This window comes from Pleurodeles waltl, chromosome 3_1 (genome assembly GCF_031143425.1).
Source record: "Pleurodeles waltl isolate 20211129_DDA chromosome 3_1, aPleWal1.hap1.20221129, whole genome shotgun sequence".
NCBI classification, from domain to species: domain Eukaryota; kingdom Metazoa; phylum Chordata; class Amphibia; order Caudata; family Salamandridae; genus Pleurodeles; species Pleurodeles waltl.
Window position 1 is genome coordinate 1,692,651,166 of NC_090440.1, and position 23,693 is coordinate 1,692,674,858.

Consider the following 23,693-nt stretch of genomic DNA (forward strand, 5'->3'; position numbering starts at 1 on the left):
GTGGGGGTGAGGGGTTGGGGTAGTTTTTAGGACGGAGCATGGTAGGTTATAGGACAGGGCAGGGTCGTGTTTAAGGCAGGGGAGGGATGGTTTTAGGGTGGGGCTCGGGGTAGCTTTTAAGACAGGGTGGGCTAGGTTTTAGGGCAGGGTAGATTTTAGGGTTTAGGGTGGAGTCGGGGTGGCTTTTATGACAGGGTGGGGTAGTTTTTAGGACACAGGAGGTTTTAGGGTTTAGGGCGAGGAGTCGGGGTAGTTTTTAGGACAGGGTCGCTTTTAAGGTGGTTGGTCAGTAGTTTTTAGGACAGGGAAGGGTGGGTTTTAGGTTTCAAGGTGGGAGGAGTAGGGGTAGTTTTTAGGACAGGGTAGGTTTTATGGTTTAAGGCGGGGGTCGGTAGTTTTTAGGATAGGGTGGGGCAGGATTTGGACAGGGCAGTGTAGCTTTTAGGGTTGCGGCGGGGTCAGGGTAGTTTTTAGGACAAGGCAGGGTAGGCTTTAGGGTTTAGGACAGGTGTGTTGGGGTCATTTTTTAGGACAGGATGGGGTATATTTTAGGACAGGGTAGGTTTTAGGATTTAGGGCAGTTTTTAGGACACAGCGGGGAAGCTTTAGGACAGGGCAGGGTAGCTTTTAGGGTTTAGGTTGGGGGGGTCAGGGTAGTTTTTAGAGCAGGGTAGGTTTTAGGGTTCATGGTGGGGATAGATTCTTAGGGTAGGGTTTAGGGTGGGGGTCGTAGTAGTGTTTAGGACAGGGCAGGGTAGCTTCTAAGGTTTGGGGGTGGTGGGTCGGGGTAGTTTTTAGGGCAGGATAGGTTTTAGGGTTTAGGGGTGGTGGGGAGTCGGGTAGTTTTTTAGGACAGGGTGGGGTAGTTTTTAGGACAGGGCAGGGTAGGTTTTAGGGCTAAGGGCGGTGTGTCTGGGTAGTTTTTAGGACAGGGAGAGTAGGTTTTAAATTTCACGGTGGGGAGTCGGATAATTTTTAGGACAGGGTGGGATTGTTTTTAGGGGGAGTAGGTTTTAGGGTTTAAGGCAGTGGGTCGGGGTAGTTCTTAGGACAGGGAAGGGTAGATTTTAGGTTTCAGGGCAAGGGTCTGGATAGTTTTTAGGACAGGGAGTGCTAGTTTTTGGGACAGCTAGGTGGTTATGGTTTAGGGTGGGTTGTTTTGGGGACAGGGCGGGGTAAGTTTTAGCACAGGGCAGGTTAACTTTTAGGGTGGGAGCGGTTTAGTTTTTAGGGCAGGGTAGGGTTTAGGGCAGAGGGTCAAGGTAGTTTTTAGGGCAGGGTGAGGTAGTTTCTAGGACAGGGTAAGTTTTAGGGTGTTGGGTAATTTTTAGGACAGGGTGGGGTAGGTTTTAGGGCAGGGTAGGGCTGGGGGTTAGGGCTCAGGACTGGGTGGAAAGGGCAGTTTTAAGGGCTTTGGGTGTGTGAATTATGGTGTCGGGTGACGGGGGCAGGAGAGAATTTACCACGCATGTTCCTTTACGAAGCATGGTTTTACAACAAATTTTGTTGTAAATACATGCGTGGTAAAGGCATGCATGGTAACGACGCGGTCGTTGTAGAGCCCGCGTTGTAAAGGCATGCGTGATACGCATACATTGTTCCATCATTCATCCCTGCTTACTGGCAAGAACTACTTCCATATTGTCTTCCTGGATTTGCAGTTGACTGTGAAGCTGAGACAGAAGTTGAGAGTTCATTGAGTGCTGCTACCACAGGTGCTGGGAGACGTGTTTTTTGGGCTTGTAGCTTTTGGAACGGGTTAATCCGTTGCTGCAGAGGCTTCTCTGGCCTTGGAGTTCTCCGATGCAAACCCAGGGTCAATTAAATTCACATTACTCCAGTACCAGTACCTTACACTAGCAATGTAATGCTAAATATAACGCATTAAGTCTCTGTAGCCTTCACTTTTGTTGCATATCCTAGTCCAGTGGTTCCCAACCTGTGGTCTGGGGACCCCTGGGGGTCTGCGAAGCCTCCTCAGGGGGTCCGCGACTACTTAGAAAATTAAATATTATTTACAGATTAGGTCCCAGCAGTCAGTGACGGGGGTCCTCGGATTCTAATAATGATTCAATGGGGGTCCATGGGTTCCAGTAATGATAAAGTGAGGGTCCACAGAAGTCAAAAGGTTGGGAACCACTGTCCTAGTCTGTTTAAAATAAAATAAATAAATAAAGAGACCAGAGATTGGTTGAAACCTATCAGGTGGCACCACCCTGTAGAACCCTCCTGAGAGAAGCTCCAGTCCCTCAGATTTTCTATTGCACGTCGTGTTGGGGAATCTCCACTGAGCTCTGCTCAGTTATACCTTTTTCGCGGTTATTTCTAATAACTTTCCTAATTTGTTTTAGTACTTTGCAAGTTTTCTCTTACACCAAGGATTATTTGTTGCTGTTCTATCTGACGTCTCATCCAGATAAGGCCTGTAAGATCTATGGCAGGAAGAGGCTTCACTTCGAGGATCCTCATAAGGATTGCATTTACTGTCTTCATCCAGAGCACTCATCAAAAGACTGCAAGGTATGTCGGACCTTTTCCAACAAGACCTTAAAGGACAGGGAAGAAAGGCTGCTGATTTGACTCTGAGAGCAAGGACTCATCCACATCCTCAAGAAGGTCACAAAAGAGGGACAGGCCCCCTCCTGTACTTCCAGTGAGCAGTCCAAGAAGGCTTAAAAAAAGACCACTCATGGATCTTATAAAGTTCACAGTCCTTCCAGACCTCCTCAGAGACATTAACGTTCTGAAAAACAAAAGGAGAAAAAAAGGACATTCTGCTTACTCAGAAAGGCTAAAAAGGTTTAATCTAAACTTTCCTCTGTGCGACCTTCTGACAAGTGGTCTACCGGAATTGTACCATCGACGAGAGCCATGTCATTGGCATCGTCGCCGATGAAGCCATTTACAGCCGTGTCGACAACGGCAACTACAAGCACTGTCTCCACGCTATGCACTACATCTTCTTTCATAACAACACCATCATTGACAGCGTTCACAACTAGGCCGTCAACAATAAAGATTTCCATATCCTCACCATCGATGACAGTACCACCGTCGACAACTACCCCACCAGTGACGGCAGAGAGATCGACGGTGGCTTCCTCATCGACGGAGCATACAGTTTCCATGACACTGCTTATTTTCATTTCGTGAAAGAGCCCGTTGACGAGGGAAAAAACGCAAAAACATGAAAAGACCAAGTTTTTTTTACTCCATCTCTGCAAGCAAAATAACACCTTTGATACCTGCACATTGGATGGAGGAGGAGTCTGAAGAAGGACCCTTTGGTGTGGCACACAGCCCACCTGAGCTGCATGTTAAATGTCAGGAAGATGAAGAACAAGAGGAGCATGAGGCAGACGTTTATGATCCACATGGATACTGTGCTTCTCAGGAGCAGAGGCAGTTTTCCCCTTACGGCTCTGGGGCTATGCCCCCCTGCTTTGTTATATCAAGAGTGAATAATCTTTTATTTACTCTTGGAATAATCAGAAAATGCGGCCTAGCAGGCGCACAAAGGTGCCTTGACCAGCTTTCAGAGATTATCCAGGGCTGGTGAAACCCCCAGCTCTGGCCTCAGACCCCTGGCACGCCTCAGTTCCTCCCAATATGTGACGTGTTGAAGCATCACAGATAAAGTTTACCTCAGGCGCTGCAGGCTTAAACCCTGCAGTACCCATGGCTGCGTGCCACTCAGCCAGTCACCCCACCCTTTTCCCAATTCATCAGAGAGTTGGTAAAGGGTAGGGTGAGTGAGAAGACACTGAAAACTCGAACCTGTGACTGCACAGGTTTGAGGTTTCAGTTTCAAGTGACAGAAGCTGAAAGAAGCAGCAGGACTCCAAACAAGACCTGCACAGACAGCAAGGTAAGTTAAAAATGCTTTGAAATACCGTGGATGTATGTGTGAGTCTCTGTGAAAGTGTGTATATGTGAGTATATCCGATGTCTGTGTGCACATATGTGTGAGTAAAAGTGAGTGTCAGTAAAGGAGTGAGTCAAACTGAGGAACAAAGTGTGATATAAAGAGTGAGTACAAGGGAGAATGATTGAGTGAGGGAGAATGACAGGGAGTGTAACTGAATGTTACTGTTTGTGAGACTGAGTGAGTCAAGTCTGAGTGAGGGTTAATGAGTCAGAGAACGAGTGGGACAGAGTGAGAGTGAGGCAGACTGAGAATGATTGTCTGAGTTTGGGTCAGAATGAGTGAGTGAGTGAATCAGAATGAGTATGACTGAGCGATTCATTGAGATTGAGTGCAAATTACTGAGTGAGACTGAGTCTGATTGAGTGAGTGTGAATGAGAGACTGATTATGAGTGAGTTACAGTTAGATTGAATCAGAATGAGTAGAATTGAGTGAATCAGGGAGGATGAGTGAGTTATGAGGAGAATCATGGAAATTAGGTAGGCATGAGTGAGACTAAGCAGGAATGAGTCAGAGTGAAACTGAGGGATTCGGAGTGACATTGTGAGAGTCCTAAAGAGTGGGACTGAATGAAAATGAGTAGAACTGATTATCAGTGAATCACAGTGAAATTGAGTGAATCAGACCAAGAGGGACTGAGTAAATCAGAGATAACAAGCAAGTCATGGGGGGACTCAGGTAAACTAGGTGAGACTGAGTCAATCAGAATCACTTAGAATGAGTGGGATTGAGTGGGTCCGAGTGAGAATGGACAAGACTGCATGAATCAATGAAACTGAGTGAAAGTAAAAATGACTGACTGAGTGAGAATAAGTGAGAAATTAAGACTGATTGCAGCAAGTGTGAGCGAACCCCTCAAACTCTCCACGTAAGTCTCATTCTCTGTAGTTCAAGCCAAGGATTACTCCCCACATTTGTCACCAGCCACCACTGCTCAGAAGCAATAACTATACCAAGAATAAATGTTTGCTGTACCTAGGTCACAAATTTCAGACCTACAGATCATGCTCACTGATTACAAAAAACGTTTTACACCTATGACTACCCCTGTGCAACAACCTGCAGTGCAGCTTTCAAGACCCATCAAGTGATGAGGACAGGGAGGAAGGAGAGCTCCACGACGACAACTCTGAATAGGACGATTATCTCATACCCACACCATTCTCTCCCTCACCTCCAGTGGATTCCCCACCAGATGGCATCAGAGGGTTTCATAATTTATTTGAAAGAGCTGTTAAAAGACTTGCGCTTCTTATGCCTGTGAAGCAGTTGGACTGCTTCCTTCAAGATTTCAAAGAGCCCTTCCAAAAGAGCATAAAATCTATGCCCATCATTAACCAGCACCTGGAGATGTTTTTCGTTGCAACATTCTACCCCCGACTATGTAGTGGTGAAACCATCCACTTGTAAGGTCAGTCCAATTTCCTTCAGTGCTACTGCTCCAGATAGGTAATCAAAACTGATCAGTGCACTTAACAAGAAAATCTTCAGGAAGTTTAGCACCTTTTTTTTTTTTTTTTTTTTAATGCTTCTTGCTTATTGGCTCACTGTTGCCACTCCCACAGGACCTCATAATATCCTTTGCACTAACAGTTCAGGATGGACAGAACTAGGACACGCAAATATTGGATATTTGCCTGGGTTCCTCCGACTTTTTTTTTTTTACCAATGCAATGGGAATCAATGTCATCTGCAGACATTCCTGGATTCTCCCTCTGGGGTTTTCAGAAGGCAGCCAATCTTCTTTTGGACCTGGTTCCTTGTCAGGACAGCCGATTCTGCCTTTAAGCATGTTTTAAGCTTATTCATGCAAAGGCACAGTTCCGGAGTTTATCCTCCCCAGAAATCAAACACAATTTGGGGGGTTGAGGGAGCAGTGGGGGGGTTTATGGGTTGGGGGGGGCCCGTCCTTGCTGCAACTACGCCTCGGTCCACAAAGGGGGTGAGGTGGTCCTGGTCTCAGGGTCGACGTCCCTTGAAGTTCTCTCTGTACTGACATAAGTCCAGTCGCCCAGTATCGTTGTCACAGGACAGCCCTCCCGAATTCAACCTTTTGAGTTTGGGTGCAACCTTGTGCATCTAGTCCGGGTCCCTGGTGCTGCACAGCGGCGGGCCAAATAATTTGGTATACCAACTTGCCCCAGCAGGCTTCTTCGGCTGTTGTCCCTGTACTGCGAAGAAGAGGCCAGTCAGCTGATCCTCAAAGTCTTTTGGCTTTGGCTGGACTCTGGAGACCACTTCTTCAACAGGACACAGTAGGCACAGTCCCTGTCCTTTGCTAGCCACAAAGGGCAGTCCATGATGTTGCAGCCTGTCTTTGCCGGTTCCACTTTGCAGCAGGGCAATCTTTCCTCATTTCTTAATGTCCAGCCTATTTCTGGGTGCCAAGGTGCCCTACATATGCTCAGAAAATGCCCTCAGGTCAGGATGAAATTGTGGCCAGTGGGCTACCAGGTTCCCTTCCACCTGGTGACCACTTCCTACATCCCAAGATACACCATCCTGCCCACTCCCAAATTTTCTGAACCCCTCTTTTAGCTTCCAGAGCTCACTATCCAAATCGGGAGGTGGGGCTATCAAGGGGTATACAGATACACAGCACTGGAAAACTGGCTTGACAACTGGCTTTGCCATTTCCTGTTCGTAGTGCCAGCCTATCTACCTAAACAATAGAACAGGCCCTCTCCCAAGTGTTCCTCGTTTGTCTTTCATGGGCAGCTTCACCTTTGAAGGTCTCCTTTAGGGCAAACACCTATATTATTTCCAGACGTGGGCAGTAGCACCTCCTCCAGTTGCAGGCCTCTATTCTCTTTCCTGGTAGTATTTAGGCACAGCTCCCAGAAGGCCAGAAAGATATCTGCAGGACACACACAGAGTACAACAGTAACAGGCAAGGAAACCTTGGGCAACTAAAGTGGCACCTTTTAAAGTTGCTCTTTGTTTGCCAGTGACAAATTCGATTTAACCATGAAATCCAATTTTTTGAAACACTTTTCAATACTGACTTTAGTAGACCCATTTAGGAGTTAGTAGCACTTACATGTCACCCTGCAACCCTATACTTGCCAGTGGGGCTGTCAGTGGGGCTGCTAGCCTCAGTAAAAATGACAATTTAGGATTTTGTTCTGCTGGAACATGTAGAAGTGCGTGTTCCACTTTGTAACATACAGCACCCTGCTTTGGGGATTGTTAGGCCTACCTTAGGTGTGAACATTTTAAAACTGCCCTTCCAGTCTGCAGTGGCAGACAGGGAGCAATGTTTTATCTTGTCCCACTCAGGGTATTACAACAAGTGCTGCTGACCCTGGGGGCCACGCTATGGATACCCATGTTAATGTACACTAGGCAATTACAGGTAAGTTATATGCCAATTGACGTTGAGCCAATTAAATAGGCACCATTTTATAAGTCAGAGCACATGCACTGAGTCGTATTTAGCAGGGCTCTGGGCATTTGAGGTAGTACACCAACACATAGTCACAATAAGGCATAAAGTGGAGATGAGCCAGCAAAAAGCCTTGCCCCTTACAGAGGGGGGACTGCTTTAGTACTCATTCGAAGGTGAAAATTGCACAATGCGAAAGATCCATCAGAAGAATAATTTACTTAACTTTGGCAGTGCTCTTTCTGTTGGATACTCTATCTACCTGCACATTACTCACCACCAGCCAGTTTGCCTTTCCTGTGGATTAGACTTTATCCGATCACTGTTATGCTGTCACTCTTGTCTCGTGTTCGCTCCTTTATGCAACTCCATGTTGTCACTGTAGGGCAACTTGTGCCGAGGTCTCCATTCGGGACAAGTCACCAATCTACTCCAGTGTGGTAGTCCTGAATTAGCTGCACTGCATCTTCAGCAGTTGCAGACCACCGGCCGACTGAAATTATGTCCTGCTGCAAGATGCTTTAAGCCTCCTCAGGTCTATTAGCGATGTTTTCTCCCTTCCCAGATAGACATGGCTGCAGAGTATCACAGACCACAGCGGCTACCACTGAACAGAGTAGTTGGACATGTGAGGTCTTTTCAGACAGTCTTCAGCAAGAACCGTATAGAGACCCACTCAGTCAGAATCGATCATGGATTTTCTCTCTAGTGTAGTCTGCTTTGTCCGGGTGTCCTCATGCTGGGAAAACACTGGGCATCTCCTCCTGGGCAGTTTCTTCTGCAGGGTCAGTCACACTTCATCCCTATCTCAGGAAGCTGGCTACTAAGTACTAGGCATACCCTTAGCTCCAAAATGGAGAAAGCACGCACTTCAGGTGATGTCCCCTCACTTCTGGGAGGCTTGCCATCAGGCAAATACCAGCTCTGGGCACACCGCAGTGCTTTAAGTACTCTGCTGAGCACTGTTTCCACGGTCTTTGAGAACTTTAAACTGGAACAAAGTTAAGAGGTATTGATCTCATATATATATATATTTTCCTGAAACAGGATGTGGAGTTTGTCTGAGACTTCAAATCTGGTTTGGGTTGGTTCTCTCTTAAATGTCACCCTCAAGGCTTCTCTTCAGTCAAAGACTTAATTTAATGTGGTGTTTCTCACTGCAGCTAGCAATGGGACTGGCTCTAAGCAAGGAGGTCTCAAAACATGGATGCATTAAATTTGAGCTCTCTACATCAGACAGTCACCAGCCTTTCTGAAGCAGTAAATAGAGACCAAAGTATAGGCCATGTCTAGGAAGTTCTTTACCTTGAAAAAAAACAACTGCAGCCCCAACATACACACTTATCGTAAATCAGATGTCTGTGATCAGGAAGAAGTAACCATCAGTCCCTTCCTAGCAAAGCCTTCATTATATTTCTAAAGGTTGCCCTGCCTGTGGAAGCTATCCTCACTCTCCATCTTATTGTAGGACAATACCCTCTTTTTGGCACGGTTACCCCCATTTTTTTTACTGTGTTCACTGGAATCCTGCTAACTAGGACCCCAATGACTGTGCTCTTTCCCTCTAAATTTGGTTGCTGGGACTTCACACACCCGACATTTGGTATACTGGTGCCCCCATATAAGTCCCCTGCATATGGTACCCATGGCATTGGGGCGCCAGGGGTTCCCCATGGGCTGCAGCATGTATTATGCCACCCATGGGAGCCCATGTAAAATGTGTTTGCAGGCCTGCCATTGTAGCCTGCGGGAAAAGGTGCATCTGAGTGGCCAGATCAGGCACGTGACGTTACAGCCCCCTCCTGGTAGGTGGTCACCTGGCTAGGTTACCAATCCCCCTTTCAGGGCTAGTTTGGGTCTCCCTCTTGGATGGGTCCTCAGATTCGATGTGCAAGACTCCAGCAGGAGTCCACTACAACATTTACTTTGACTTCTGGCCACTGGAACCGCAACTGGACGCCACAGGAATCTGCAGCTACAGCGACGACTCTGCTTTGCAACATTGTTTCTCCGGAACCTTCCAGCCACTGCAACATTTCCCTGGCTGTGCATCCTCGGAGGGCAGCAAGTCTGTAACCTGCACAAGAAGCAAGAAGGAATCTCCCTTGGAGTGAAGGAGTCAATTCCCTGCATCTGCAGGCACCAACTGCAACGACGATCGGCTGCGTGGATCTCTTCTCATCCTGAGGTGCATTGATTGTGCATCACAGGTGGTGTTCTGGCATGGTCCCCTTGGTCCTCTGTCAGCTATCCATGCAGGACAGTATGCACGTGCACTGCGTCTCTTGTGGATACCAAGGCTTGTTGGCATCTCCTCCAAGGGCGCTTCAGACTGTGTAGCCCCCTCACCCCCTCCCCCCACCCCCCAGCACTCTTCCCTGCAACGCACAGGCCTTTTCGTGCTTCTCCTGTGACGTGGGACCTCTCTTCAGCTGTGCTGTGTTGGCCTCTCTGCGACCCCTAGGTTCCTTGCCTGTGGCTCTTCTGTGGGGGCTGCTTCTTCTCCGACAGATTCTCTGCACTGCTGAGGGTCGCCTAGGACTCCCCTCGTGGGATAAGTCCCTCTGGACCTTGCTGGTCCACGGCAGCTCCACTTTTCCACCACCTGCACCATTTGCCTTTGCCAAGGCTTGTTGGTGATTCTTCCACACCACAGACTAACTGCAATTCTTTATCTGGCATGGGACATCGACTGCATCGCCCAGGAACTCTTCATAACTTCCAGTGCTGCATTGCTGACCGTCTTCGTCTCACCGTCTACCAACTCCTGCATCCAGACGGGTGGGTAGTCCATCCTGCCACCACAGGAAACTCCGTGAATTTGACTTGGTCCCCTTTTTTTCGAGGTCTTTCTCTTCCAAGATCCACCTTTGGTTTCCTGCAATCTTGTCTGGGTCTTGCAATAGCCCTCTCTGAAGTCCTTATGGTGGGTTTGTGGGGAACCAGTTACCTCTTTTCTCCTGGTTTCCTAGTTCCTCCAGGTCCTCTCTACCAATTCCACTTCCTTGGGGGGTGGGGCGACTTTTGCATTCCGCTTTCTTAGTATATGGGTTGGTCTCCCGCTACCCCCACCCCCTCAGCCTTCAGTATTGCCTATTGCTTTTCACTGTTTTCTATTGCTTTTCATGTCAATTTCTGATTGCTACTGTACATATAATAGTGTAGTAGTCACATAAACTTTATTCGGTCAAAAAAAGACAACCATCAAAGCATAAAATCACAACAGTAAATATACACATAATAAATATGAAGATATAAAAGTTTAAGAACAAGTGTCACTAGTAAAACGCATTTTTTTAAAATGAGTACGTATATGCCATGCGGCCGCAAGGAACTTGCTAACCGCACAAATTAAGACAAGAGAAGTATCACTCCGCAATATCTTTAAGGCAGCTTTACATTGTCTTATGCCCATATTTGTACAAACTGGACATATCAATTTTCGCTGAACAGAGGTATAAGCTGGACAAAAAAACATAAAATGTACTACAGGTTCAGTTACACAATTACAACTAGGACACAAATCAAGTGTTAATAATGATCGCCAGCTACCAGTAAGGGACTTTAACAGTAGACACCCAAATCTAAAACTAGCATACAAGCTCTTTCATAATAAGTCAGGAATTAAGTCCAGAGAAGATTCAAACTGGGGATGCCATTTAAAAGCAATAAATTGTGTTGTCAACCGACCATAAGATGTACATAAAAGATAATTATTCCTGACATAAGACCAGTAGACAGATTTCAAAAGTTGTTTCTGGGCCCTCCCCAAATTGTACAGGTTCTCCCAAAAATTCCCAAGGTGTAAAACCACTTGGAAACATGCTTGAGCCAAGAAATAGAGACTGCATTAGGTCTATCTAGAATATCTTGGAGGGAGTCCCTGTAAACAGTGAGCTCAGGAGTGGTCCACATTCTTACCCAGAAGAGTAAGGGTCTTAAGGCTATCACATCAGAGATGCGATGAAGTCCAAGGTCCAGAAAGACCAGGATCAATGGTGTACTACGAGGACATGCATGAAGAGCTCTTGCAAAATTATTCTCGCCCACGGTCAATTTGTTGATGTTAGAAGGACCCCACACTTCTGCGCCATAAATCGCTGCACCCTGCGTGTTTGCAAAATAAATTTTAATAGCTGGAGAAACAGCTTTCGCAATGGTGGTATTATAAAAGTACAGAATGGCTCCTGACCTATTCTGAAGAAGTGAGACACTCTTGCCAATCTGATCCTACCACTGCATATTGTTTGTAATTCTTACTCCCAGGTAATCTATAGAACGTACCTTACTTAAGGGAGCCCCATCTAAGGTAAATTGTACGTCTCCTAACAGGGCCCATGCTTAATATCATTAATTTGGTTTTGCTGGCATTAAGTTTCAAACCATGGTCCGCACAAAAAGCATTGAACCTATCAACCAATATCTGCAGACCCATGGTGGTTTTGGAATTCAGGAGAGTCATCTGCAAATAATAACATAGGGATTTTTTCCGCATTCAGCGAGGGGGCATCGTTTTGACAAGAAGACACAGCGTGCACTACCTCATTAATAAACGGGGTAAAAAGGGTTTGTGCAAGGACACAACCCTGGCGAACCCCCGCCGGATCGCTATATGATCAGTTAGCTCTCCCTGGCTACCCCATCTCACCTGGGCATATGTGTTCTCATGCAGCCTTTGTAATAAGTGTACTGTTAGAATGTGTAGAAATGGGGTCTCTAGTTGACAGTCGGTTTGCACCCTGTCCAAGTAGGGACCCTCACTCTAGTCAGGATAAGGGAGATACCCACTCAGATAACCCCTGCTCACCCCCTTGGTAGCTTGGCACGAGCAGTCAGGCTTATCTCAGAAGCCATGTGTAAAGCATTTGCACATAACACACAGTAATAAGTGAAAACACTACAAAAGGACAACACACCAGTTTTAGAAAAATAGCGAATATTTATCTATATAAAACAAGACCAAATACGATAAAAATCCAACATACAGTAAGAAAAATATGAATTCGGCAAGATTTACTCCAAACTACAGTTCCTTGAAGTCGATAGCTCCACCTGGGGCTATGACGGCATCGAGATCAACAAAACCAACAGTTCAGGCCGGCCGCTGCATTGTGGGCCAGCTACGGTGTCGGGACGACCCTCAAACAGTACCTTGGATTTACAGGGCTTCGTGATCCTCTTGGTGAGCTCCGGAGAGCGGCGTCACTGACTTTGCGGTGTTGGTTCCGGAGTCGGTGCAGGGGTCGTTGGGCCCTTGAGGTCACACGCATTGCAGATCGACCTCCAGGCTGATAAAGTCAGGTGCGCTGGCGTGGATGGCGTCGTGGCTGCGGTGCGAAGCGGGACGATGCGACGTGCGGTGCCCACGGGACACAGTGCAGGCAGCGGCTCAGTGACACAGTCATTGAGACCAGGGCTGCGGTGTGAAGCGGGGCGGTGCAACGTGCGGTGTCCACAGATCACGGTGCAGGCACCGGCAGCGTTGTTGCTGAAGCGCTGTCGTCGGTAGGCCTAAGCCAGTGGTACGGGACGGTGCTTCGTGAACCTCATGAGCGGTGTCCACAGGCCACGGGGCAGACAGGATGCCTGGTGACGACACAGGAGTTGATGGTGCTGGCGTCGGGGTTGCGGTGCGGGATGGGACGGTGCTTCGTGTACCTCACGAGCGGTGTCTACAGGCCACGGTGCAGGCAGCAGCTCCGGTGTCAGCAGGAGCGGCGGCGTCGGGGATGCCCAGGCTGCAGTGTGAGCAGGCGATGCTGGAGTGCGGGGCCCACAGGTCGCGGTGCTAGCAGCGGCTCGGTGAAGTCATCCGATGACTGTGTCGGTGAGACCAGGGTCACGATGCGAAGCGGGGCAATGCGACTCCGTGCGGCGTCAGCAGGTCACGGTGCAGGCCAGCAGCGTCGTTGGCGGTGTCGCAGTGGTTTCTCCTCTTAAGCAGCACCAAACACACAGTTCCCAGTACTGCAGGTCTCGGAAACTGAAGTCTTTGGTGTCCCTGAGACTTCCAACAGGAGGCAAGCTCTACTCCAAGCCCTTGTAGAAATTTCTCAAGCAGCAGTTCATCCTTTGCACTCTTTTCAGGCAGAAGCAGCAACTGCAGGCCAGTCCAGCAAAGCAACACAGCAAAGGGACAGTACTCCTCCTCCAGCTCTCCAGCTGGGCAGAGGTTCCTCTTCATTCCAGAAATATTCTAAAAGTCTGGGGTTTTGGGTCTGCTTCTTATACCCAGGTCTGCCTTTGTAGTTTGCAAACTTCAAAGCAAAGTCTCAGGTGTTTGCAAGATCCTTCCTTAGCCAGGCCAGGCCCCAGACACTCACCAGGGGGTCGGGGACTGCATTGTGTGAGGGCAGGCACTGTCCTTTCAGGTGTGAGTGACCACTCCTCCCCTCCCCTCCAGCACAGATGGCTAATCAAGATATGCAGGCTACACCCCAGCCCCCTTTGTGTCACTGTCTAGAGGAGAGGTGTGAACAGCCCAACTGTCAAACTGGCCCAGGCGGGGAATCCACAAACAGGCAGAGTCACAGAATGGATTAAGCAAGAAAATGCCTACTTTCTAAAAGTGGCATTTTCAAACTAACAATCTAAAAACCAACTTCACAAAAAGATGTATTTTTAAATTGTGAGCTCAGAGACCCCAAACTCCACATTTTTATCTGCTCTCAAAGAGAATCTGCGCTTTAAGGATATTTAAAGCCAGCCACCATGGTAACCTATGAGAGAGATAGGCCTTACACAGTGAAAACCGAATTTGGCAGTATTTCACTGTTAGGACATATAAAACACACTAGTATATGTCCTACCTTAAACATACACTGCACCCTGCCCATGGGGCTGCCTAAGGCCTAACTTAGGGGTGCCTTACATGTAGTGAAAGGGAAGGTTGTGGCCTGGCAAGTTGGTACACTTGCCAAGTCGAATTGGCAGTTTAAAACTGCACACACAGACACTGCAATGGCAGGTCTGAGCCATGGTTACAGGGCTACTAATGTGGGTGGCACAACCAGTGCTGCAGGACCACTAGTAGCATTTGATTTACAGTCCCTGGGCACCTCTAGTGCACTTCACTAGGGACCTAGCAGTAAATCAAATATGCCAATCATGGATAAACCAATCAACAGTATGAATGTATGTCTGAACAACGCATGCTGTAGCAACGCATGCCTGAACAACGAATGCCTGAACAACGAGGTCGGAACAACGACCACGTTGTTACCACTAATGCCTTTACCACGAATGCGCTAATGATTTTTCCTGCTAAAGGCATTCCTGGTAAAGGCATTAGTGATAGGCATGCATGGTTCCAGAATGCGTCCCCCCGGACCCCCAACCCCGCCCCTAAAACTACCCCGAGCCCCCCACCCCTTAAAACTAAAACCAGGTTCTCCTATTTAACGCAGGAACAGAGAATTTTCCCTATGCTTTGCAGCAGAAAGCTAATTCATCCGAACTTATCAGGTACTTGGGAATTTACATCACAAAGAAATATGGACATTTGTTTAATCTTAATTATGTTAGGGTGCTGCAAGTAATAGCCCAATGGAATAGCAAAGGGTTTAAAGAGATGGGGGATTTTATATTAAGAAATAGATTCATCACCAGGATGAGGTCAAAACTAGACACTCTCTGAGCTTTTTTCAGATCTCTCACTTTCTCAGTACTATTTTACCCCAGGGAAGTACCCAAGAACACCCAACATGGAAGGCTCTAATCAGAAATAAAGTACTTGGTACAGGGAACTGGTACAGACTGCTAATGGAACGACCCCCCTCTGCAATAATTACAGAAGTCAGGGATAATATTCTCCAAACAACACAATGTGTAATATCTGACGAAGAGTGGAGAATTATTTCGGAAATGGGCTATAAATCCTTGAAGGCAGGTAACTATAAAAGAATGTCTTTTCTCTCCAGATGGATGGCCTACTACACTCCTGAAAAGATACACAAAATGTTTCAGTCAATTCCCGATCAATGCTTTCACTGCCATCGGGATGGGAAGGGGAACTGGCTTCATGTCTTTTTTGACTGCCCCAAATTGACTACTTTCTGGTGGGAAATAGAGAAGGTAATGAATTACAGCTCCACCTCTAGGATTGAGTTTGATTCAAGTTTAGTTTTGTTTGGAGCCTCTGAGAAAACATGTCAGTTAGCAAAACGCCAACAATATTATATAGTGATTGTTTTAGCAGTAGCTCGATCATTAATACTTCAGTTATGGCGCACTCAGACGATTCATACCATGCAGAACTGGTGGAATAAAATGCTAAGAACAAAAAAATTAGGAGGCATACTCAAAACGTGTCGGGAGTATAAAAAGGTTTACAGCTATATGGCAGTACTTTGAGGAGTAACAAGCCATGAATAGGGAAAGCAGGGAGTTATATGAAAATATTGCTCGTGAACACAGTATATAAAATATATAAAATAACAGAAACCTTGGTCTGATTATAATTTGAAAAGTGATTTGAATTAATGTTTCATTGAACGAAGGCAAGATAGCAAGGTTATTTTGATCTCACCAGCCAAAGAAAAATGATTGTTATGGATTGATGCTACCTAGATTTAATTCATGTTTTATTTTTCTGTGTATATATATATATATATATATATATATATATATATATCTGAAATCAAAATAAAATATATATATATTTTTTTAAAGTTTCCCCTCACACTTCGAAAAAACAGAATTACTTGGCTTTCCTACTAGTGAAGCATGAAATAACGTGTAATTGGAAAACAGCGGGGGTCCTACAGCTGAGATAGCGTAGAGAATTGGAAAAATGGGCAACAATAGAGGGTGACGTGTTAATAAGGGAGGTAAATAGGGGGATTGGGTGCCTTGAGAACGCACATGCGTGGTAGGCCATAGTAGCTGACTTTCGGCGGGTGCAGTAGAAGATGCCCCATCACCTTGAGCATTTTTACCTGGCGATGGCTCATACTAGCTTTGGGGGCGAGGGGAGAACCTTTGCAGGAGTAGGGAATGGCTGGTTTCCTATAATGGAGTTATCATGAATGTCACTTGGACACCGAACACACTGTGGAGCCTGGGACCCATCTGGGTTCCGACCGTTCTAAAATCTTACATTAGATGCAATTGAGGGAGGTTGGAAGGGGTTGTTGGGGGGTCGTTGATGGTTGCTGAAGGGTAATTGAGGGCATCAAATGTAGTGGATGTAATAATATGATTATGAATGCCTAGTTTGACATAGATACGCATCATAATGCTACCCTTCCATATGTATGAAACTGATTATGTAAATATGAGCCCAACCAGGCCTTCTGCTTTTTCGAAAACCAATGAAACATGCTTAAAAAAGAAAAAAATTCATAATAATTAAGGAACAGACTGCTGCACTTGTTGAGATGAAAGAAAGGTTTGGAGAAGTATGTAATACTCATAAACAGCTCTGCCAAAGGAGACACCTCGTGCCCAAAGGTTAGTAAATAAATGGAAGAAAATCAAACAAAACTGATTTGAAGATTTACAGCAATTGAGAGGGGTGAGGTCTTGATTGCTTCTCCTACTTGTTGTACCCTTCTAAGTATATACGTTTGTACTCCTAAATGATGTGTTGTAGGGTTCTTCTTCGATTTTTATTTTTTATTTTATTTAAAAAAAAAAAATTTAATTGATTTTTTTTTTTTAATAAGCATTTTTTTGCTATATCTTTCTTGTAGCTGCAGAGACTGTACAGGAAGTACTTGCGGGCAGAAAGTTTCAGAAAAGCCCTGGTGTACCAGAAGAAATACCTTCTTCTGCTTCTTGGTGGTTTTCAGGACTGTGAGCAGGCCACCCTGTCCATGATCGCACGTATGGGAGTGTACCCTTCACCTGTAGACCTCCAGGTTGTAAGCACCCACTCCCATGCCTTCACAAAGTTCAGATCTACAGTGCGAGCAGTCATAGCCATATCCAGGTAAGCCATGCTGTGCTAATAGCTTAAGCCCTATATGACATTAGAGGCAAAATGGATTTATAAGCCAAGTAAAATATATATTCTCCCTTTCCAGTGGTACTGCCAACTTTAATTTTTTGAAGGGCCTCAGCAATGACTGTGTACCTCTGGGGATGGTTTTAGGTGCATCCGTCTTGATAATGTGTTGAATGTTTCTATGTGAGTAAAAGTGTCTTTCTGAGCATTTGTGTTCTCAGGTGCCTGGTCTTGACTTAATGGAAGGGTGTAGGAGAGAATCAAGAAAAGCTGTATTTCTGGTTATCTGAAGTGTCTAACATGGACAGTAAAGAAGAATTAAGTATTACAGCTATCTTTCTATGACTGCAGTCTCAGCTATTAGCAGGCCTTACCATGATGGCGAGCAAGAGAGGAGGGTGAAGCAGAAGATCGCTTCCCTTGATGTTGTGGTTATAATTCACAATAGCTACCATCTCTGCGGGCCCTCTAAGAGAAAGGTTGTGGAAAAGATAAGGATGTTGCTCCCTCATGCTGTACTTGCATAAACTGCAGAGAGAGTGAGAGTGAGAGGGGTACTGCAAGTGCCCTCAGTCTCTAACTGAACAGTTGTGTACCTTCTTTTGTACCATATATAGGTTTTCCCTTATATTTTGTTTTCTTTGGGGTGCAGCTGTTTTGATAATTTGTCTATTCTTGCAAGGATCTCAGTGTTTGTTTCTGCCCTTCAGGTTGAAGTTTTTGGTGAAAAAATGGCAAAAGGTGCACAAAAGGGGATGTCCAGTGGAGACTCAGGCTCAAGTATCAACACCCCATCAAGGTGAAGATATGTATTACATTTTGCTGTGTACGTGTGTTTTTGTTTGTGTGTGTGTGTGTGTGTAGTCCATGTGTAACTGTTTCTTGCTTGTCATTCTTTTCAGACTACTAGCCTTTAGGTTCCAGTTACGCCACTTCAAGATCCTGAAGAGAGACTTTTTTTCAAATGTTTTGAAGTGATCTTTAGCAGAGCATTCTGCTTCCTGCATTGCGCCCTGATATTTTTTAACAGATCTCTAAAAACCTTCTGTTATATCCAATACAATGGTCTCTGTTTTACTGTGCAGTTATTCTTTTAATATGGTTAAAAGTAGGTTTGGTTTCTTCAGCTCAAAGAGGCTTTAGGGAATTTAGTTCTGATCCCTGCTGACTTATTTTTCTCTTTTTTGTAATGGGATTCAGCAATTAGGTCCTCGGTATTGTATTTTTCTGAAGTACATTCCCTTTTGTTTTATTTACTCGAAGGCATAGCTTTCTGTAAATCTAACAATATTTTCCTGTTTCTAGTAATGTGTGGCAGTAGATCTCAGGCCGTTTATGCCATACAGGACCCCAAGAAATTTGTTACTAAGTCTTATATTGATAAATGTATAAAGTGCAATGAATGCCTGAAGGTGTCTTGATGCTATGGTCCGGAAGACTAAGGAGAGGCCATGCTATAGCGTGGTGGAAAACAGCCAGGTTTTTAACTGCTTCCTAAAGATTTTAAAATCCGATTGTCCTCTATGGTGCCTGAGCAGCCTTTTACAAAAATGAGGAGGAATAGACAAAGCTTCTACCTCCCCAAGAAACGTTCTTCATCTCTGAGATAGACACATTTAGCTGTTTTGGAACGCAAGTGTCTATTAGGAATGTACCACTTAATTATTTTCCTTAAATAATTTGGGCCAGAGTCATGGAGTGCCTTGTAAGCCGTACACAATGCTTTAAAAACAACTTTCTCACCTGAACTCAATGAAGCTCCTCCAGAGCCTTGGAAACAGACATTTTGGGATCTTCATAAGAAGCCTTGCTACTTGCTTTTGTAGCCTCTGCATTGTATTTTAAGAACCATGTTGACTTTCCATATACAGAGCATTAGAATAATAGTCTGGACAACACTAAAATGATTATAACAGTCTTCTGTAGCTCAACTGGAATAAACCGTAACATTTTCTTAAGGTTTTAAAGAACATGTTGAAACTAGTTTGTTGGTTTGACCAGTGAGTCAAAGCTGTGCGTCAAAGATTACACCTAAATTCCTTACTTTAAGGGCAGGTGTGGGGAGAGCGCCAAGTTGTGGAAGCCACCAGGTCTAATTCCAGAAGAGGTGAAAAATAGTAAAACCTCGTTTTTTGTTTGAGTGGTTACTCACCCAGCTAAATATTGCACTCAGGCACTTATTGAAATGATTTGTCACCTCTTCGACATCACTTGTGATTGACACTACAAACTGTGTGTTATCGGCACACAAGATAGTTGAAAAGCTGAACAACCTGATAAAAGTAGCCACATTAATATTAAATAGCATTGGGCTAATCAACGACCCCTACGGGACACCTGATGGCAGAGAAAAAGAACAGGAATCAAAATCTTCACACATGTCTGTTTGCTTCGTATCTGAGAGGAGGAAAGAACAGAGGAGATCATATGTTAGGCCACCTAAACCTATTTCAACCAGGCATCTAATGATGAAACAATTTCACAAGCAATTATTGCCACAATACATTTTGGACTGCTTTGAACAAGATCAGTAAAGGTGTCCCATGACTCAGCTATGTTGTCTGTCTAGTTTAAGCTAACCAATAGTTTGGTAATAGAGTTAGACTGCCACTGGCCAGTCATGTACAGGATCTCTGCTGGCTGTCTTTTAATGGTAGGTCGTTCTAACTCCAGATTTATCACCTTGTGAATACCCCCAGATGCTAGACTGGGTCTGGAGATTTTTCTCTGCATTGTTCCCAGTATGTGGTGTCGTAAAGCTGTGCGGCCACTTTGTCCTGCCACAGAAGTGACACACAAGCCACATATAGGATTGACTCTGGCATGTTAACATCCGTTCCTTTGATTCTGCATCTTTGGGTGTGCATCAGGAGTTCAGTCCATCAACGTTTTCTTGTCATTTTTATTATTTAAAAAAAAAAAAAATCTCTACAGTGTGCAAAGGACCATGTCCCCCTGACATTAACAGGGTTTAACCCTCAAAAAGACTGTCACAGACAGATGTCTGTGATAGCCCATACCAAGTATATCTCTGGTGCCTAGGTTCTTCGCACAACTCAGACTGCCCCAGGATGAATCCCAAGGCGTCTCACCCCCATCTTCAAGGCTGTTCCTGCCAGCGGCCCTAGTCCCATTCCAAGTCATCAGGTAAGTCAAAAATCGAAAAGCCTAAGTTGAAGCGTGATTCTCCCCCTTCCATTCTCTTCCATTAGGAGAGGTTGCATTGGCTTCAAGGTGCTTCCCGATCTTGGACCTGGTCATCTACCGCAGATGCAATCCACAGCTTGTATTGATCCAACCCGAATTCCCGGTTTAATTGGCAAAATTACAGGTTGATGCCGTCAAGGATGGCAAGTGTTACCAGTCTTTGGCACCCTTCCTGCTCACTCTGTCGTGTACTCGGGACCCAAGGCTTACCTTGGGTAGATCAGTCCTCAACGCTCTCTGTACCACTTAAGTCCCTGTGGGGTCTGCCCCAACTCTAAGGCTGACACCCAACTACAAACCAGGGCCACTGTTTTCGCTAGTCCCTCATGGTCGACACAGATGCTGCAGATGACAAAGGAAGAAACCGTTGTTTTACCGGACACAGAAGCAAATCCGACACAGCCTCACTCTGACTTAGATATAACTTTGTTTTTGCCCATTACACTTGGTATTTTTTTACTTTTGCTTCTGAATCTGCCTGCCAGTGGTTAGACACCTCCCCGGTGTAGGAAGCTGGCTCTTTGCACAATATATCTCATTCTGATATATCACATAAAGTCTCCAGGGGTACCCTTACTAGTGGACATGAGTTTGATCTAGCAATCCAAAGGTGCTCTATTAGGGGTTAGTGTGGTTGAGCAAGCTTAGGCTTATCAGAGAGGAGCATTAGATTCAAATACAATCACTAAATGAGACGCACCTCAATAAGGAGATCCACACCAATTTACAAAAAGAACAATGATCTTTATATATTTTTAGGCACCAGAATCAATATGATCACGTAAGTAAATTTTGCAAGAAAAATCTTTACAGTTTGAAAAGTCGACAGTGCAATTTTTTGAAGCTGCAATGTTATCCTATGGAGGGCAAAGAATATGGCAAACAGGTACAGTACAGCGACTTAACTGGACAAATCTCCTGGACTTAAGGTAAGTACTGAGCAAGGATCACAACCACAACACGTCACATGGGCGGCACTGGGGCGGCCGGGTGCAGAGCTAGAGTATGGCGTTGGGTGCCTAATGTCAGTCAATGGGGATCAGTCTGGTTGAATAAGGCTGCAGGTTTGGACAGGGAGCTCAGTCGAGGAGAACCAACAGGTGAGCACAAGTCTTGAGATGCTCAGGTTCGGGGGGACACCTTCGGTCTTCTCCAAGGGCCAAGGGTGACCGGTGCAGAGGTGTCCTAATGCATCTGGGTTTCTCCACCGGGAGCACTCGCGTTTGAAGGGCCTTGCATGCAGAGGCTACAGGCGGTGGTGAGTTCACAGTGGGGAAGGGCTGGAGAACCACGTACTCACCGTTGGCCCACTTCAGCTCAGGCTAGGTGGCACAGGTGCAGGGGTGCTTTCAGGTGTTGGGTTTTCAGTGGTCCGGAGTCCTCACAGTTCCCAAGATGCAGGACGAGTCGACTTTGGCGCAAATCAGTGGGAACAGCAGACAGTCCGGCAGGGCTGGGGCCAAGTCATGTGCTTCTTCCTTGGGCTTTGCTTTTGCAGCTCTTGAGTGTCCTTCGTAGGTCAACATGAATCTGATTTCCTTGTGCAGGGGTGCATCTAAATACTGAATTTAGGGGTGTTTTGGGGAGTGTACGGTAGTAGCCAATGGGCTACTCACCCCTGGGGTCACTACACCCTCTATATGACCACTTCCTGTGATAAGTGGACATAATCCTTTCCCAGAGTTCCTAAATCTGCCAACCCCAAGATGTCAAATTTCTAAATGTTGTGTCCCCCTCAGGCAGTGCACCTTAGGAGTGTGACTGAAGCCCGCTGCCTTGGAATGCAGATTCGCAGGACATCCTGTTGGCTTTGTTTCTGGCCACCTGAGAGCAAAGGCTGTCACACTTGAGGGACAGAAGCATGTCTGGTGGTGTCCAGCTGGCTAAACCTAGTCAGTCTAGTTGGTAGGGTGTCAGGAGGCACCTCTGAGGTGCCCTTTGGGTGCATGTATTAATAAATCCATCATCGGCATCTGTGAGGGTTTATTAATACGAGATGTTTGATACCAAACATTCCTGTCTTCAGTAAAGCCATCATGTAGCTGGCAACTCGTGTCTAGCACATGTCCTTAAAATTGCCTCCTGGTTCACTCACTATGTCTAGGAATCAACAAAGCCATAGAGATAAATCAGTTCGCCCAGATATGTCTTCACATGTAATATAATGCACTCTGTATTAGGGCTGTAAGGTCTGCTGTAGGAGTGCCTTACATACAGTGCATGCAGCATTAGGGGACATGGCACACAGGCTGTGCGTCATGCCCTGTTTTCACTTATATCTGCACCAAAACATGCAGCCTGCAAAGGCAGTCTGTGTGTGCTAGGTGAGGGGTCCCTGAGGATGGCACTATACATGTTGCAGCCCTTGGGAACCCTCTATGATACTCGTGCACTAGGTACCAGGGGTCCCATTTACTAGGGACTTATAGGGGCCAAAGGTATTGCCAATTGGGGAATAATTGCACAGTTTTAGGGAAAGAGATCTGGCACTATGGACCTGTTAGCAGGAATACCCAGTGCACTCTCAGTCAAAATTGCATTGAATATCACTTGAAAAGTGGGGATGGCCATGTCAAAATGGGGCACTTTCCTACACATTCAAACACATACACACGCCCCAAACGAAAGAGAAATGAGACTAACCTTTCTCAAGAGAGTCTTCATTGTCTAAGTGGAAGAACCTGGAAAGGCAATCTGCATTGGCGTGGTCAGTCCCAGGTTGGTGTTCCACTGTAAAGTCCATTCCCTGTAGGGAGATAGAGCACCTCAACAGTGTGGGGTTTTCACCTTTCATTTGCATGAGCCTTTTGAGAGGCCTGTGGTCAGTTTGAACAAGAAAGTGAAAACCAAATGGGTATCGTCTCAACTTCTTCAGGGACCAGGTCACACAAAGGCTTCCTTCTCAATGGCACTCCAATGCTGCTTTCTGCTAATGAAAGCAACAGGTTGGTCTTGGTCATCATCATTGGTCTGGGATAGGTCCGCTGCTGTCCCATGTCCAGAGGCATCTGTCTGCACTATGAACTGCTTAGAATAGCCTGTAGCTTTTAGAACGGGTGCTGAGCACATTGTCCAATGTACTTTCTTTTGCATTTTCTTGGAGGTCAGTTCTATGAGAAGTTTGACAATTGTACCAGATCTCTTGTGCCCAGTCAAGCCAAAGAATGCCCTGTCTTCGGTCTGGGTGTTTGGAGATTCCACATCCAGAATTTTCTGGATTTTGGTTAA

The 23,693-nt window shown here is 45.8% G+C and overlaps 1 protein-coding gene across 1 annotated transcript in view; it reads left to right on the forward strand.

Annotated features, from left to right (window-relative positions):
* The window catches only part of LOC138285504 (pericentrin-like), a 542,361-nt gene that overhangs the window by 460,065 nt on the left and 58,603 nt on the right, over positions 1-23,693 (forward strand). The window contains exons 27-28 of the mRNA XM_069225495.1: positions 17,005-17,243; positions 17,969-18,057. Coding sequence (XP_069081596.1) covers positions 17,005-17,243; positions 17,969-18,057 — 328 coding nt within the window. The remainder of the gene's footprint in view (positions 1-17,004; positions 17,244-17,968; positions 18,058-23,693) is intronic.